This window comes from Calliopsis andreniformis, chromosome 6, assembly GCF_051401765.1.
Source record: "Calliopsis andreniformis isolate RMS-2024a chromosome 6, iyCalAndr_principal, whole genome shotgun sequence".
NCBI classification, from domain to species: Eukaryota; Metazoa; Arthropoda; class Insecta; order Hymenoptera; family Andrenidae; genus Calliopsis; species Calliopsis andreniformis.
The window spans coordinates 11,344,249-11,362,563 of NC_135067.1; the positions used below are offsets into that span (position 1 = coordinate 11,344,249).

The window sequence follows — 18,315 nt, forward strand, 5'->3', positions numbered from 1 at the left end:
TATATTTCTAACAAGTGTTTAATCAATTTTCATTCTGTATTTACACCATGAAAATAATTATTTATTGACTTTTCCCAATATAAAGTTACATAGAAATAAATATGAAATGGCACTGTATTTCATTTAAGTTAAAGTAACTGAAATTTTATTGCTTTAATAAATACTGTAACTGTTTATATTTTTCTGTAACGTTTTCCACATTTTTTATAGTTTTTTTTTAAATAATATGTGGAATAGAATTTTCATTATAGTCACGAGTTTTTAAGACACACATCTAAGTGTTGATTCATTGAAGATTCTGAAACTAATTGCATGCAAACTGGGCAAGGATATTTATCACTATGATCGAATGATATATCTGAGATCGTCTCTGACATTTGTATGTCATCACAATTTGATAATGATGAATCGTCATTAAAAACACTCCCGATACAGTCCTCCAGATGGTCGTTTAACGATACTTCAGGAGGAATAAGCACATTACAAACTAAACATTTATGAGAGGCAGTTTCAGTCTTATTTTCGTCTTTCGCGTCTTCATTAATTAAAGAAGAGCTTGAACTATCACTTGATGTACTATTTAAAGAAATTACACTTTCATTTATAGTGTCATTTTTATAATTTCTATCATCTAATATATCAGTCAAATCATTATCTTGTTTGCTTGTATCCAGTAAACATTTATCAAGATGTTCATTAATATCTTTAAGTTCCAAAGTTTTATGACAAACTGGGCAATTTGTCATTTTTGTATTTTCTGAAGTGTCTAATTTTGGTTGTTTATTGACAAATGTAATCGTATCAATTTTTCTTTTTTGTGCCAGTGAATTATCTGTTTTTGCCTGTGATGTAGTAGAATTAACAATGGCAGTTGTTTCTTTGTTTGCTGTTATTAAACAAGAATCCACATGTTTATTTATCTCCTCATTTGATACGAAATTGCTACATATTGGACACTCTACAAGTTTGATGTCTACCTCATTTGATGATTGGTTCTTATTAACACTTGGTTTTTTAGCCTTTGGACTAATGAATGTATCTATTCTTCCTCCAGACTTTTTAATATTTGTATTTGACTCGTGTTTTTTACTATTACTATCAAACTTAGTCAATAAATTGCTATACCCAATATTAGAACCACCAAGAATACCAGAAGACGAAAATTTAGGTGTATTAGAAACAGAAGTAGTAGTCTTCTGTGAATTGTTTGAACCATTTGGACCGGCTGTGCCCCAGCCATGCACATTGTTTGTACTATTCCCAAGTTTTTTGAAAGTGGTCAATGAATTCTGAGTATTAGTATTCTTAGGAGTAGAAGTAAATTTTGGTATAGTAACCGTAGTAGTAGCAGTAGCAGTAGGCTTTTTCAACCAATTAAACATATTATTTGTTGAACGATTATTTTTTGCAACAGGTTTTTGTTTTTCTTTATTTTTTGAACCCCTTGCTTTGAAATTCTCTGGTTCTTTAATTTTAATAAACTGACCTCCACAATTTTGCTGATGTTCCTTCCACCAAAAGTCAGTTGGACCTGGTGCACGATTCATGGCTCTACGTACTGTTCCAAAATATGGAGCTCTTTTCTGGCAAGGGCCGTTGCATCTCCACCAATGTTGTTGATATAGTTTAACTTCATCATGAAAACTATGATATATCTACAAAAAGGTTATTTTTATTAGATATATAATGTTAGGATTACATTCAATGGTTTATTTTATTCTAGATGCTTACTGTTATCCTTGTCCCAGCTGCTTTATTTATTCTGTCCATATGTTTACAAAACTCTGGGCCATGTCCATCTCTGTCACGATTATTGTTTGTAAGGAAAAGATATCCATGTATCATTTCATGCTGTAGCACAAATTACAAAAATTATAAAAATATATGTACAAAGTGCATTATTAGTAAAAGTAAAATATACAGTACTAGAAGTTTACCAGTAAGGTTTCTACAAGATCTTTCCGTGGCCTAAGCTTCAACAATGGAGCACTAAGTGAAATTACACATTGTTTGTTTCTAGGATGAAAAGTACAAACACCAGCACAACTGTATCCCATAAACAATGAAATTAATTATATGTAAGAATTTTAAGTAATTCAAAAGTTTTAGAAATATGTTTTACCTGGTCATTCTACTACTCCATTTAACTTCTACAGGCAATAAAACATTCCAAAAGAAGCGTTCATTAAATTGCACAAACAATGTGTAAATGTTAGGAGTTGGATCAATTAGTTCCAAAGTTTGATCAACTAACGTTCTTGGCTTATAATTTTCTTTACCCCTCTAAAAATATTTTTATTAATAAATGACATTTTTGACAGTAATAAGTTTCAGTAAAAAAACTTACATTTTTTGGTAAAATTGCATTTTCTGTTAATCCAAAACAATTTTCTTGCTGATGTAATTCATGGGCTAGTTCAAAATCGCGAGATGCTTGTGACTTTATCATAATTTACAAGTACTAACGACTCTTCCTTTGATTTTCCAACACTGACATTAGAAAAAAAAGTACCTAATTTCAAAGTATAGCGAACGTGAAAATATAATATAAATATGCTAATTGTTAATTAAATAATCTATACTGCGTAAAAGAATACTAATAAACACGTCCCGAAATTATTTTCAATAACTCAAATTCACGCGTCAACTGGCGTGGACCACTTGGTATGGACCAGTATGGACATTTAAATCCAGGTGGGTCAATGTCATGCATGCAAATATGGTTTGATAACTTACCATTAGAGGGTTACGACCAGTTACGACGATCACAAAATAACTGATTCTCACAAGTGCTCCACAGTCACTAACTTTTGCTAACAAAAAAATTCTCTAGTTCCATATATCTCTAGATTTCAATTATCACGTGAACATAGCTTCAGTCGCCATTTAGTAATATTGACATGTAAATCTGGCGCGAAATTGTAAACTGCTAAATGAAAGATACATTATTCAAATATGTTATATGATGACCTGGTAAGAAGAAAGTTTAGTTTATTTAAGCTATTTTTTATCTGTTTCAGCTTTTTATGAATTTTCTTTTTATACTTCAGATCAACTGCATAGAAGCCTTTGGAGACTAGAGATAAATTTTTGACGTATTCGAAAAATCTATTTCAATTAATAAATATCCTGTTCAAGTGATAACACGCTGTTGTACTAATAAAATTAGTTCGTTAAAACTTAATAAAAATTTTAGAATCTTTCCGATTTTGAAAATTGTTCCATGAGCACCAACCACTTCTACTCAAATTCCCAAAATTTCGCCACAAAACATAGAACTAATTTTAACACAAATTACTAACAGACCTAAATAATTTCAAATAATCTTTATCAATAGTGTTTATCATTACATTTTCATCATAATACGAATACCTTTGATTCCATTTGCTCTTTATCGTTAAACCTAAATTTTAATCGAATAGTATCGAAAATATCAGTGTCCCGATTCCGCACTTTAGAGTTACATAATTCATGGCTTTATATCTTTCGTCATGCCACACGTCAGCACAGCACGCCCTCTGCTTGTGCCCTCGTATTTGTATATATGATGTGGATGAAAGATTGGCTTATATAAAAATTGTATTAGGTTAATCGTGCAGCGCGTAACGTATCAAAATAATTCATCGAAATGGTGAGCATACGCATACCGTTGAAATTAAGCGATTGTCATTACACGCGAATCCCGAGAGCTATTTCACGGCAAGACCGTGTCTATGCACTTGCCACAGATGTCAATCCGCCGCTCGTGCTTCTTCTGCACAGAAATAAATGATAAATTACGAATGATCACGCAACATATTTATTTGCTATTGTTTCAGGTACTTATCGCCGCGGCGGTCTGCACTAAAGCAGGCAAAAGTAAGTAAAGCTTGGAATTTTCGGCCGCACCTGTTTGTGTATGTGTGAGCTATACTTGTGTCCCTGAGTGCATGTTCACACGATCCTATTTCTAATTGTCAAATGTTGATCACGTCTTCATTTAGTTAATATATTTATCTATAAGTTAATGTGTGCGAAGTCTTATACTTTGGAGCTTAAATTGTGAAGTATTTCCTGCGTCAAATGTATTACTCATTTTCAAAGGGGATCTTTATACTTTTATTTAATACGTTTTATTTTATTATTTGCATAAAGCAGACATTGACTCTTTTTTATAAATAGTACTTTTAGATATTTTATATATTTTGTTAATTTTCTTAATGGAGGCTTTTATATTTCTTTATTAAAACTCTATATGATATATGTAATACTATATCAATTGTTTGTGCTTAGTGGAAGTTTGGCTGTTTTATATTTTTGGCATTATAACATTTCTATTATAATGTTTCAAATTTTCAGCTATCATTTCTCGCCAATTCGTGGAGATGACAAAAGCCAGAATAGAAGGCTTACTTGCTGCGTTTCCAAAGTTAATGAGTTCTGGTAAACAGCATACATTTGTGGAGACAGAGTCTGTGAGATATGTTTACCAACCATTGGAAAAGGTCTACATGTTACTAATTACCACAAAAGCTAGTAATATATTAGAGGATTTAGAAACATTGAGGCTGTTTGCAAGAGTTGTAAGTATTTCGCTTAAGTATGAAAGTGTGAAGTATTCAAAATGAATTCAATTAATAATTCTATACAATAAACTTACAGATACCAGAGTATTGTAATTCAATGGATGAACTTGAAATAGCTGAAAATGCATTCAATTTGATATTTGCATTTGATGAAATAGTTGCATTGGGGTATAGAGAAAGTGTTAATTTAGCACAAATTAGAACGTTTGTGGAAATGGATTCTCATGAAGAGAAAGTTTATCAAGCAGTGAGGATGACTCAAGAACGAGAAGCCAGAAATAAAATGCGTGAGAAAGCGAAAGAATTACAGAGGTTGAGAATGGAAGCAAATAAAAAGAGTGGCCTAAAGAATCCTGGATTTGGTAATTCTTATGGAAATCTTAGTAACTTCATGCCAACTCCAACTGTAGGAGACACTGCTAACTTTGTACCAGAACCAGCCAGACCTTCCTACACTCCAACACAGTAAGAAATAATATTATATAGATATAATATTAATTCATTATTGTACATATTATTCAAATACTTGCATTGTTTGCACAGAAAATCAGCTAATGCTGGTCCAGGTGCAATGAAACTAGGAGGAAAATCTCGTGATGTTGATTCTTTCGTTGACCAGTTGAAGGAAGAAGGAGAAAATGTTGTGTCTACACCTTTACCTGCATCTGGTGCAAAACCTACATCGATTGCACCACAGATAATCAACACAGAACCGTAAGAACTAATTTGCTTCCTGAATTCATATTATTTATGCAGTTCATACGAATACTTTTTCCATTTTCAGTGTTCACTTGCGACAGGAAGAACGACTTAATGTACGAATTGGTCGGGACGGTGGCTTGCAACACTTTGAATTACACGGTTTGGTCACATTACACATTTCAGAGGAGAAATGGGGTCGAATTCGTGTACAGTTAGAAAATAGAGATTCAAGAGGAATTCAATTACAAACGCATCCTAATGTAGATAAAGAATTGTTTAGATCACGTGGTCAAATAGGTTTAAAGATTCCTGCAAAACCATTCCCATTAAATACTGATGTTGGAGTACTAAAATGGCGTTTACAAGCCCAAGATGAAACAGCACTACCTATTTCAAGTAAGCATAATTTAAAATGGTAATTTCGACCTTCTTTATTATAAATATTTAATTTAAAACTATAATTTTGAAACAGTTAACTGCTGGCCTTCTGAAAATGGAGAAGGTGGATGTGACGTGAACATAGAATACGAATTAGAACAAGTTGATCTTGAATTAAATGATGTTCAGATAAACATTCCATTGCCAATGGGTTGCAATCCCATTGTAAGTGAATGCGACGGGCAATATACTCATGAAGCTCGACGAAATACACTTGTATGGTCTTTACCAATAGTCGATGCGAGTGCAAAGTCAGGTTCCATGGAGTTCTCTGCACCTTCTTCTACTCCTTCTGATTTCTTTCCTCTTCATGTTTCGTTTTCCTCGAAGACATCATATGCCAATATTAAGGTATGTGCATTAATACATATTTTAGTATTTAAGTCTTTATAATATAAAATTAAACAATTTCGTATCTCGTACAGGTAACTGAAGTTTTGCTCGTAGAAGATGAAAGTCCTGTTAAGTATTCAGTAGAAACAGTTTTCTTTACTGATAATTACGAAGTGGTATAAGTATATGTATTTGTGCAAAATGTGTACAAGAACAAAAAATGAAGCGCTGTCCATTGGAATTTCAGTGAAAAATATTTCTAACTTAATTATCATCTAAGTTATAATTTCATTGCTCCACAACCATTATTTTTTTTTTAATGGTTGGATGCATGGGTACACAGTAAAAGGTATACTTATGTTATAAGAGGTACCCTGTAAGCAGTTCTATTTAGTACATACCTAATGTCAAACTATTAAGAAAAACTGTACAAAGATATTTTATAATTGGTAAAGAAAGAACATTGAAAGTTTTTTCATACTTCACGAGTTACACATATTACGAACGTACGAATAAAAATTGAATGCATTAATTTTACTTGAACCTTTTGAAATTATTTCCTTATAAATTTTGTACAGTTATGTAACTTCTTAGTAACGTAAACAATGAGGTATTATTATATGCAGAAATATAGCAATATTTTTTTGTATGGTACGTATATACATATAAATATATATATATAATCTTAAAGCCATAATAATTACGAGAAATAACGTATAATCATGTTTTAACAAAAAAATTGATTAAAGTATATAATTGCATTTTCTCGTTTCTTTTATTTTTTCTTAATAATATTATTAGAAACATTTATTACTCTATCCAGTTTTTGCAAACGTAAATAAGGAAAGTAATGATGCGCGGAACCAAAAGAAAAAAATGCACTTTAGAATGCATTTATTTAATGTGACCACTTGCTTATTTTTAAAAACGACATTAGTATAAGATACTATAAATGTTTGTATACACAATACAAAATATTATATTAATAGTTTTTTAAGAGTTTTATTTGAACCTTTATTTTGACAGAATAAACTTACTTATTAAGTGTGTGTAGATTACCAACAAACTATCTGTAAAATATTTGTTCATGAAATTTAAGAATATAAATTTTATTGTTTTATTCACTGCTAATGCATTCTTTAAGGAATATTTACTATAAATAATTATATAAAAATGAAAATAAACATTTATTGAACTGTTCAAATATAAATATTAGTTTTATACTTATAATTTTAAAACCTATAATTATTCTTAATTATATTTTATTGTAGTACATCAGGTGATATATTTAATACTTCCCTTAATAAATAATTTTCAATAACTGCTTTTGCTGAAAAGTGCAATTAGTGGTTAATGTAATTTACTAATAATATTTTAAATATGAATTGTGGCAGTTGACTTACCAGTTAATGAATTATTTAAAACTGCTGCATGATAAGCACTTATATTATATATGTTACGACGTGTAACATCCGCTCCTCTTGATAGCAATTCATAGCATACATGTGGATGATCACCATGTGCCCCATATATCAATGGTGTGTTTCCCTCCTAAACCATTTAAGGGAATAGTATTCCAAACTTTTGACCTAATTAGAAAAGCATCAATTCTCACCTCATCGCTTGCATTTGAATCTGCATTATGATTTAGCAATAATTTTACAAGATCATGATGTCCATAAGCAGCTGCCAAATGTAAAGGTGTCTCCCCATTGAGGCCTCGATAATTTATATTGGCACCAGCTTGAAGTAACTGTCTTGCACTGCCTAACTGTCCATATCCAGCAGCCCACATAAGGCCTGTCAAACCTTTTTCATCAGGTGTATCTACAGTACCTTCAAGATGAAATAAATTACTAAGCTGTTCAAATACTAAAAATAATTATTTTTTACAAATGATAATACTTGGGTGTATGTGTTCTGGAGTAAGTTCACCTTGACCTGCTAACGTATGAAATGTAATATCACTGCCACCGTAAAGTTGAGGTATTTCTGTTTGAGTATTGCCCCTTTGTAAGTTAGTAAGTAAAGTAGGAGGCTGTAAGAAGTTTAAAGTTACTGTTCATATATTTTGTCTCAAGAAGTGACATAACTCAAAAAAGTATGTTTACCAAAATATATCTTATATTAAACTGTTTATGGTTGTAATTTGTAAATCACATATCCTGAATTGTATCACTTTTATTACATGTGAGCAATATATGAAAATTTACTTTGTAGGGTTGAAAGGCACTGGTTCTTGTAGCATCTTGCCATGCTCCTGGGGCCCAATGCCATTTAGGTTCTGTAGGTTCAGGTTTACAGCCAATATTTACATTTTCTGGTTTACAAATTAAAGGTCTTGGCCTGATACCAATTGTTGACTCTATTCCTTCTCGTGTAGTGTTCTTAGTTTCGTTGTTAGTAGTAGGAGTTCTAGCATTAGCATTGGTGGTAGCCGTAACAGTATTGTTAGACTCTTGTTCTCCATCTTCCTGTTCTTCTTTCACAATCAATTCTGAATGGATTTGATTTTCCATATTTTCAGTAATTTCCAACAATGAATGTCAACAACTGAATACATGTAGATCATGTATTATACAACAATAAACAATAACAGAATCTAAATTTGTTTATCAACGTAGATTTTATATCATGAATTATACATTATATATTAGAAGTAAAACAATTTACCTTATAAATATATACTATCTTCATTTTAATTTTCGACGTGCAAACATTTAAGTACTTTTACACAATTTTAAAAGAAATTCCTTAAATTTTCACATATAGGTTATATTTACACCGTATTATTTTATTTTGAATATATAATTTGTCATAATTATACGCACTAAAAATTGTAGCCACCTAGCGGTGACAGGTAATTTTTCGAAGAGAATATGGGGTTGTAGGTGTTCTTACCATACAGAACATGTAATTAATGTAAAACTTCTGTTCCCCTATTTTTATGAATGTTCGAATGCTATAAAAAAAGTGAAGAATAGCACATGTTTTGTTTCTACAGTTTAAAAACTTATTTCATCAGTAATCTTTGTTTAAAGAACTCAAAGATTTATTGAAGTTTCATATTACACGGTCACCTACACTCTCTTTGTGAATTCTATACATACATACATGACTCGCGCTAGTTTTTAAATTGCTGCTTTTATAGATTTGTAAAAATACTGTTAGCAATAATTCAGTAACATCTTTATTTAGTACTATTGTCTAATCAATTTTCATTTTAGAAAAGTTAATTTAATACTTTGAGAACTACTGTGATGAAGAAAATTTTAAGTATTTTACAGTGTATACGATAACTCTAACCTGTTTTGTAATCAATGCGTTATTTTAAAATAAAGTTTATTATTCCAAAATGAGTAACAGTTTAAGATCTGTAATATTTAAAAAGGTATATCTTAATTTCATTAACTCTCATTTCGAACATATTTGATGTTAACAAAACAATCTGTTGGTTAATATTTAAATGCATGCCGGTCGTTTAAATGTATTTAATTTTTTGCTTTTATATTAAGTGTTATTATTTATAAAATATACAATTTTTATGTTTCAAAAGAATGCATTTAAGAATTATCCACAATATATGCGTAGTGCAGTAATTTGAAACTTGTTTTTTAGGTTGTAAAACCGTTAAAAAATAATGATAATGTATATCAACATAAGATTATGTCTCAGTTACATGTCAAACTGAATAAAAGCAATGGTTCATATTCTTTTGTGCTTCCTTTAAAATCAAAGCATCATAATATAATAGACGAAGTTCAGAATATTGCAAAGGATGATTTACAAGATACATTTGACAATATTGTTGTGACAAGTGATAGTATACATTTTAATATACCAAGAAATAAATATGTTAAAACAATTTTAGAAAGCAATTGTTCTGGTTTAATACCACCATTACTTGTAGACAATAATAAAAACATTCTAATTGAGTTTAGTTCACCAAACATTGCTAAACCTTTCCACTTGGGCCACTTACGTTCTACAATTATAGGAAATAGTATTGCTAATATAAATAAATATTTACAAAATAAAATTACAAAGATAAATTATTTAGGAGATTGGGGCACACAATTTGGTTTCATTCAAGTGGGAATGGAGATAGCAAATATTGATAATGATGAAATGCAAAAGAACCCTATACAGACTTTGTACAAGGTATATGTTGCTGCCAATAAATTAGCTGAAACTGATACAACAATAAGTGAAAGGGCTAGAGAAATATTTAGACAATTAGAATTTGGAGATAATGTCATTTCTAAAAATTGGCAACTATTTAAAGATTATACTGTTCAAGAGTTACAAAAAACTTATAAGAGAATTGGTGTGACTTTTGATGAATATCATTGGGAATCTATGTATACAGCTAAAAATGTAAATCATGTTATCAGTCTATTAGAAAAAATGCAATTACTAATACTAGACAAAGAGAATAAAAAGGTGATACCTTTAACTGAAGTAAAAAATATACCAATCGTCAAAAGTGATGGTTCAACTTTATATTTAACTCGAGATATTGCTGCTGCTATTGATAGGTTTGAGAAAACTAAATTTGATGCTATGTATTATGTGGTTGGTAATGCTCAGACTGAACATTTTTCAAATTTAGTGCAAATATTAAGTAAAATGGAATTACCGTGGGCAAATAGATTAAAACATGTTAAGTTTGGAACAGTACGTGGTATGAGTACAAGAAAAGGTACAGCAGTATTTTTAGAAGATATTTTAAATGAAGCAAGAGAAGTTATGAAAGAGAAACAAATACAAACATCTAGTAAGTTAGTTACATCTATAGTTATGCAAATAATTTAATTAGAATAAGTTAAATTTATGAAATGACTTTAGAATTACATGTAGAAAAATTAAATTTGATTATTTAAAAATTTTATTTTAGCAACGAAAATTTCTTTATCCGAAAGTGATAACAGTTCTGAGATTTTGGGGATTTCTGGAGTCATTATACATGATTTAAAGCAGAGAAGAACGAAAGATTACGAGTTCAATTGGAATTTAATATTTGATGTAAGCATTTTCTTTAGTAAAAGTTCCATTCTTTTTAATTGCTAGTACAAAATATATTTCTATTGTATTTATATTTTGTTTTAATATTAGATGAAAGGTGATTCTGGAATAAAATTGCAATATACTCACTGTCGTTTATGTAATCTGGAACTTAATTGTGGCGCGACTTTAACAGCAGAATGTGATCCAAATATTTTAAAGGAAATAGAAGTTGATGATTTAATTATGTTAATCAGTAAATTTGATGAAATAATTCTTAGATCTTATGAAGAATTAGAACCATGTGTATTAACAACATATCTTTTTCAATTAAGGTCAGAATCGTTGTGTTATATAAAAAATATTAAAAGTTTTAGTTGTATAGAACTTTTAGCAATTATTAGCATTTTTTTACAGTAATGCTGTAAATAAAGCATTGAAAACATTGAGGATAAAGGGCGAGCCTTCAGACATAGGAAGTCAAAGATTACTACTATTTCATACAGCAAAAGTTATTCTTGCAGAAGGTATGAAACTACTTGGTCTAACACCTTTAGAGAAGATGTAAATATAAAGCATTATTCAAGTTGTCTATTATATAACAAGTTATACGATTTTTGTAAATAATTTTAGCAATAAAAAATTTTTCACAATTATGTCTGGTATTTTTTATACAATTTATAAGTATATGTGCTTGTGTTTGTGAATTAGAATATGCCTACAATCTTATTACTAGCAAATATTTAAATTACTTACTTTATTAATTAACTACTTTTTATCATTCATTTTTTTACATTGGGTCATTCACCTTATAACATATGAGGTAAATATGCCTTAAAAAATTTGTAACGTATTTTATAAGAATTGATTGAAACCTACTCGTATAATTTTCAGAGTAAAGGAAATAAGAAATAGAAATACATTAACGTTTTTTCCACGTGAATTTTCTTCGAGCTCCTTCCTGACCAAACTTCTTTCTTTCACGCCTTCTTACGTCCTTTGTTAGGAGACCAGCTGTGAAGCAATAATTATATTTAGTATAATGGTAATATCATTTTTTCAATTAGTATAAATTGAATTCATATGAATTTTATCGAAATATATCGAATTTCATTATTAAAACTTAATGTTTCGTACATTGATAAAAAAATTAATTATTCAAACACTTCACAAGAACGAGTATCTAATCATATGTTTCCCAATTCGTTGAAATAATCAGAGCACAGCAGAATGAATTTAACGATTGACCTCATTGCCACTTTACGAATTACATCTAGGTATTAATGCTTCAATATGAAGCATGCAATAGTCATTGCACCCTAGTTTTTTATATATTACAAGTTAACAGCTGTATACAATTTACAATTAGATTTTCAATCATTTTAATAATTATATGAGTTAAGTAATTGGTATGTAACGAAGACGTTAACATAAGTTATCAATGATTTACGTGACGTAAATAAAATAAATTACTGTGTACAAAGAATGCAAGACAATAAAATTGTTTTTCTTACCAATTCTCATTCTTTCTATCATTTTAATATCCACAAAGCTTCGAAGGCACCACGCTATACCCCATCGAATAGCACCTGCTTGTCCAGTAGGCCCCCCATTTTTAACAGTTGCCACAACATCAACTCTGTCACTCATACCCGTAAAAATTAAGGGGAATATAACCTGTAATATTAAGTATACCATGTTAATTATATTCGAAATTTGCTGTAAAATGAACAAAGTGAACGAAAACATTTTTGTTAACTGATTCAATTAATTTATTTAGTATAATGTCGCGATATGTTTTACGATTATCCTTTTCAAGAATTTTAATAAAGTGAAATATATAGAATTAATTACCTAGTTAATTTAGAATTTCTTAAAGTGTCCTTTCGTAAAATGAATCTTCATAAGTTATAATGAATTATTCTTGCCAAAACGATGGAAATAATTACAGTACTTTGTACACTTTGAGTATATTTAAGTAAAGCCTGAGCATTAATTATTGTTAGGTAATCAATCGTTAATTATACAATAATAATTACCCGTACAAAAATTCTATTAAATTAGATAGATATAAAAGAGGCTATCTAAAAAAATATAAAATTACTATTAACATCAGACTCATAGAATATTCGTCATTTCACTCTTACTTTCACTTTTATATTTCTATATAAGTGAGTCACATTTTACGATATTTACATATTAAATCATTTACATAGAAAGTTACATTATTGTCCTATTCGCGCTTTCAATTATTTATCATCGTTCAGAGCACTCGCTAACTTTCGCAGGTACTCCTACATATTGACATTAAAAAGAAATAATTGTAATTTCAATGCCAGTACCTAGGGAACTGTCAGTTAGTCTTTTCCGTCACCAGTTTCTTTATCACACTTTCCAGTGTTTTATTAGTGTCTAACAACTGTTCTTTCAACGATTTAACAGTGTCTTCATAAGATTGTAGCTTGGTAGCCAAATTTTCAATGACTAGCTGCAAATTGGAGTCAGAATATTCCTCGCTCTGGTGTCTCATCCATATTACGTGATCGCTCAAGCTAATATTATCATCGTTCATAAATGGTATATTCTTCTGAGCTATTTCATAAGCTGCCTTCAGAATGTCCTTTGGCAACCGTTTCTCCAAGGGATTCAACGGTTTCACCACCAACACCCTCTTCCTGTTCTCCACGTTGATCTTGTGATCAGACATCCACTTCCTAAACGCATAGGGGATCGAGCTATTATGCAGCACCATCTCCGTGAAGAGGATCAGCTTCGTCTGACGAACAAGCTTCGTGAGGCCAGCGTGGTTTCTCAATCCTTGAATATCGTGGACAGCGATGCCAACGAGCAGGTTCATCAGGATCACAGTGACAAACACGATGAACAGAGTGAAAAGGATCTGAGAGCATACTGATAACGGATGGTAGATGACGAAAGGTCCCTCGCTCTCCTGGTCGATCTGGGTGATGAGGCCCTCGAAGTCCAGCTCTCCAGCCATCATGGCCAACACTTTGATGAGTCCAGTGAAAGGATTGCCAAAAGACGGTTCTCCAACGAAGATAACGCAGAAGCTAACAGTGAAGCCTATCAGCAGGCCAGAGTACGCTAGCAGCAGCTTCGCGAACTCGAATTGTATATGAGTGAACATGGCCACGTAGGTGCCGAAAGCTGGTAGCTGGCCGACCATCAGCATCAAGTTCGTCCACGCGCAAAGGATCGCAAAGGCGCCTACGTAATTCTGCCAGTCGTAGGTGCGACCTGTGTACACGAACGACGTGACGAAGACACTGATAATAACCACCCCATCCAGCACGTTGTCGATGTTCGAGAAGTACTGTTTCGCGGACGTGTAGACCATGAAGCCGAATATCTTCCTTGGAATGGAGATGCAGGTGAATATGAACAGCAGGTACCACTGGATCTCTATAACAGGCCTCTTGAACAGGAAGCCAGAGATGCGTTTGCTGCTGCAGATCTTGGAGCTGCTAGCCTCATCATGGTTGTAGCATTTGTACGCCAGCGCAGTGAGAACATAGGTAGTCATGCATATGACAGTCATCGCGTACAGTAGAATCCTCAATAAATAGAACTTCCTGATCTTCTCCCATTTGAGGTGCAGGAAGGCCATCACCAGAGGATGGGACAAGAGGTCCTTCCTGCGTTCCTGAACAAAGGTGTTGATGAAGCTAGTCTCGCACTGGTTACCGCTAGGGAATAGGAGGTCGAAGTGCAGCCTCATCTCGAACTCTCTATTATGAGGGACAGGCCTCCTAAGCGTTATGGAGGCGTCCAGCCTCTGCCTGAAGACTTGCAGAGACTCAGGAATCTTCCTGAGTATGATGTTCAGAGCTGACAGTCCAGAGTTGGTCGTCGCGCTGACATCGGCACCAGCCCAAATCAGAACGTCGACACAGTGAGATTGTTCGTTCAGCGCGGCGACATGAAGGGGAGTGAAGCCAGTTCTGTCCGCGGCGTTCACCAGAGCGCCGTGCTTCAACAGCACCTCGACCAGCTTCGCAGAGGAATGGGTGGCCATCACGGCGAAATGGAGAGGAGTCCTGTGGGCCCGATCCACCGCGTTGATGTTCGTGCCAGGTGAATCTAGGAGTAGCTCGACGCACTCGATGGACTGGACGAAGCAGGCTACGTGGAGCGGTGTCTCGCCCATGTGGTTTTTTTCTACAACGCTGGCACCCCGTTCTAGCAGTAGCTTCACTATCTCCACTGCCTCTATCCTGATAGCGCTGTGCAACACGGGCTCGACGACTTCCTGACACAGATAGGTGCTCGGTTTCGCGCCGTGGTCCAAAAGCATGCGCGTCGCCTCTGTAGAATTACTGAGAACAGCGAAGTGAAGGGGCGTGTAATGATTGACCGGGTTCCTGCAATTGACATCCACGTCTTTCTTTATCAAATGCTCGATACAGGCCACGCTGCCTCTTAGAGAAGCTGCTAGAATGGCGTTCATGCCTGTGCAAGGTTCTACGAAGTCGGGATTCGCGCCTGCCTCCTCCAATTTCGGTAGAAGATGCACCAAACCACGATAACAGGACCACAGATAAGCGATGTTCCTTATTCTCTCTCCTGGAGGTATCTCTGGCAAAGCGTTGCACTTTTCCAGCTCGAGCAGCACCTTCATCTCTGCGGTACTGAGGATCGACCACATTATCGATCTGAGATCGTTCCCGTTGATCTGCGCTTGCCTGAACACGTCCAGGTTGTCGTAGAAAAGAGACTCGTCAACTGGTGGAGGTGTTCCAGCATCGATCTCTACATGATCGTTCGTAGAATTGATAGGGGTATCATTAATTACGATCTTCTCTGAAGTACTCGATTGCCGATACCTAACAGACCTGAAGGTGGACGCCAATCTCGTGGAGAGGAGATCGTTGCTGCAATCGTTTAAATTCGACAGGGAACAGTGTCTCTTCCCATCAATCGGTACCCTCAATGTCTGCGTCGTTTTATTATTACTAGCCTTGTTAGCGAAATCTTTGTCCATTTCCCTGTCTCCATCGAAGTAGTGACACGAACGACGACTCTTCAGCCTTGGTAAAGAATAATGTCTCGTCTTCCTTTCGTGGTTGGCTGGCGACGGTTTCATCTTCATCTGGATCGTTTTGTCGGCATTTTCGTGCGCTCGTTGGTCCCCTTCTTCTATAGTCCTCCGGTAATCGTTCTCGTCGAACGATAGTCGACGGTCTCTTAAGCTCGTTAACGAGTGGCACCGTGATCTTTCCTCGCTGGCTACCGATGGATCCTGTATCTCGATTTTTGGCAGGTCGTTCGTGCTCCCTTGCTCCCGTTTGCCGTCCATTCTACGCCCCCGGGGGAATATACTTTTCCAGCGTAGAGGACAGACGATGAAGAAGAAGAAGATACTACGACGTAACCACAAAAGCGCACACTCTGCTATCGTGAATCTCCTCGCAGGAACGTTTCAATCGTCATACCTCGGCCTCACTCTTTTCTTCGTTTATCACGTCACGTCCCAAAGTCATTTGGATCACTTTAAGAGAATGCTCTCGTCATTGCAGTACACGCGACTGCTAGTGTCACTCGCCCGAGTGACTTATATTAGCCGACTCGTATGGATTCGTTCTATATATAAGTTCGCATAGGAAAAGACACGCTTCCGTTCTACAGGCAGTCCTCCTTCGTACAGGGACCTTGAACTTAAAAACTAACGGGACAGAGGCCAGGTCATCCACTGGTCCCCGGTCGCGATAAATAAACTTTCTCTTGCCGAAGTTTGATGGAAAATTTTTTTTTTCGCCAAACACGTGCCTCTCCCTTGATCCGACAGGTTTGCTTCTTGGGAATAGAAAGAGGCGTTCTCTCACGGTTCTGTTGTACTTTTATCTTTTGACGTTTCTTTTTTTAAACGTGCTCCTGGAAGTGTCAGCACGTTTTGTCACGATTTGTCTTCGCTTCTTTTTTAAAAAGATTGTTATGCAATTAGCGGCTTAGCAACAGTCATGCTCCCACGCGGAAAGAAAAGAAAAACAGAAAATTGTTTCGCAGTTGATTTATGATGTAAGTATTGGAGACGAATTACGTCTAAATATAATATTTCAGAATTGTTTTATTATGTCAAGTTATGCAACAATATTACTTCCGTCATATGCTGTTTATCAGGCATTGATGGCTTCGTTTCATTTGTATTCAAAATATCGGGAGGCGATGAGCTCATTTTGAGTACAATTACCGGAACAGGTGGAAGATAGATGCGGACATATTTTAACAATTACAGTTGATTTTAGGAACTATCTTAATATTTAAGACTTTTGTAGTGAAAATATATTAGGAGTTATAAAATATTTTTCACTTTTCAAGATGAGATATTTCCTTTTCTTTCTTGCAAGAGCAGTTTTGTAAATTTTTGTTTCACGAGACACTGCATGCATAGATATGAACATTTCGTAAAAAGATAAATTTCTACATATTGCTGGCCTTTTAAACTTATTTTCCCAGTCGTAGTGAATTCATTTAAATAATTTCGTCGAACATAAGCTAGTATTTATACTAGGTGCTTATAACTCAGTAAAAAACAGTGATGTAATATCTCCAAAAAAATAAGTTCCTACTTAAAAAATTTCAACTGTACACTATTAGAGGTAATTGTCTATAAATGATCCATGATATTTATCTCGAATAATTCTTCTCTCAGTTATTTATCTCAAATAATTCTTTTCAATTTTTCTTTTTCCATCTGTCTTTAATCTTTATCACTATTAAGCACCGTACATTAACTCAGTATCCTCCAATTTAAAATTCAATTCGTGTACTATATGTCTTCTAAGCAGAGCACAGCATTCATCATAAAAACCAAGCAAGTTCGTAAGTGCAGCCTTCACTGTCGATCCTCTGTCATCATTCCTCATCACTGTTATCAGCACCATCAGCTCTTCACGTTGATTACACGTCTTTCCAAAGCTGGTATTTCCGATTTTGATATCCTTTATATACGTATATTTCTAATTAATTAAAGAAACAGAAGTTCACCATTTAGAACACTTTACTGATCATTAATACACTTTCATTCCGAGCTCCAGCAGTTGTTCGACTAGCAATGTTGCGACAACAAAAAAAGTGAAATTCACCGATGGTATATTCAGGCACATTTATTAAGAGAAAGGCACGTCACACGTGTTGAGATATCAAAAACGATCGGGAAACGATTTTTACACTGGCCGACGGAGCTTCAACTCCATACGTCGCAAGAGTCCGCGCTAGTGTGAGCCTTTTCACGGATTCGACGGACTTTAAGATC

The 18,315-nt window shown here is 33.9% G+C and overlaps 4 protein-coding genes across 8 annotated transcripts; 2 read left to right on the plus strand and 2 right to left on the minus strand.

Moving 5' to 3' along the window:
• Positions 1 to 39: 39 nt before the first annotated feature.
• Mh (DNA-dependent metalloprotease SPRTN) lies at positions 40 to 3,442 on the minus strand. Of its 5 annotated transcripts, none has more exons than XM_076380115.1 (7): positions 3,373 to 3,442; positions 2,737 to 2,929; positions 2,348 to 2,490; positions 2,123 to 2,283; positions 1,938 to 2,046; positions 1,732 to 1,851; positions 40 to 1,655 (listed from the first exon to the last, which is right to left on the minus strand). In XM_076380115.1, the coding sequence occupies exons 3-7, from the start codon at positions 2,447 to 2,449 to the stop codon at positions 252 to 254; spliced, it is 1,896 nt and encodes a 631-aa protein (XP_076236230.1). In that variant the 5' UTR covers positions 2,450 to 2,490; positions 2,737 to 2,929; positions 3,373 to 3,442; the 3' UTR covers positions 40 to 251. The 5 variants fall into 5 exon arrangements, with proteins under 5 accessions (XP_076236230.1, XP_076236229.1, XP_076236228.1 ...); XM_076380114.1 differs by having other exon boundaries at positions 2,348 to 2,512; XM_076380113.1 differs by lacking the exons at positions 2,737 to 2,929; positions 3,373 to 3,442 and having other exon boundaries at positions 2,348 to 2,647.
• A 56-nt stretch (positions 3,443 to 3,498) lies between these two features.
• Deltacop (coatomer subunit delta) lies at positions 3,499 to 6,575 on the plus strand. The gene is made up of 8 exons (XM_076381482.1): positions 3,499 to 3,631; positions 3,819 to 3,858; positions 4,339 to 4,562; positions 4,642 to 5,030; positions 5,109 to 5,279; positions 5,350 to 5,663; positions 5,740 to 6,056; positions 6,131 to 6,575. Exons 1-8 carry the CDS (start codon positions 3,629 to 3,631, stop codon positions 6,218 to 6,220), a joined length of 1,548 nt encoding a protein of 515 aa, XP_076237597.1. The 5' UTR covers positions 3,499 to 3,628; the 3' UTR covers positions 6,221 to 6,575.
• Positions 6,576 to 7,166: 591 nt separating this feature from the next.
• Positions 7,167 to 16,962, minus strand: Wtrw (ankyrin repeat domain 61 water witch). Its single transcript, XM_076379597.1, has 7 exons — positions 13,399 to 16,962; positions 12,557 to 12,719; positions 8,252 to 8,583; positions 7,944 to 8,076; positions 7,654 to 7,874; positions 7,442 to 7,589; positions 7,167 to 7,368 (listed from the first exon to the last, which is right to left on the minus strand). The coding sequence occupies exons 1-7, from the start codon at positions 16,357 to 16,359 to the stop codon at positions 7,301 to 7,303; spliced, it is 4,026 nt and encodes a 1,341-aa protein (XP_076235712.1). The 5' UTR covers positions 16,360 to 16,962; the 3' UTR covers positions 7,167 to 7,300.
• Argrs-m (arginyl-tRNA synthetase, mitochondrial) lies at positions 11,034 to 11,685 on the plus strand. The gene is made up of 2 exons (XM_076381483.1): positions 11,034 to 11,377; positions 11,460 to 11,685. Exons 1-2 carry the CDS (start codon positions 11,154 to 11,156, stop codon positions 11,608 to 11,610), a joined length of 375 nt encoding a protein of 124 aa, XP_076237598.1. The 5' UTR covers positions 11,034 to 11,153; the 3' UTR covers positions 11,611 to 11,685.
• Positions 16,963 to 18,315: the final 1,353 nt, after the last annotated feature.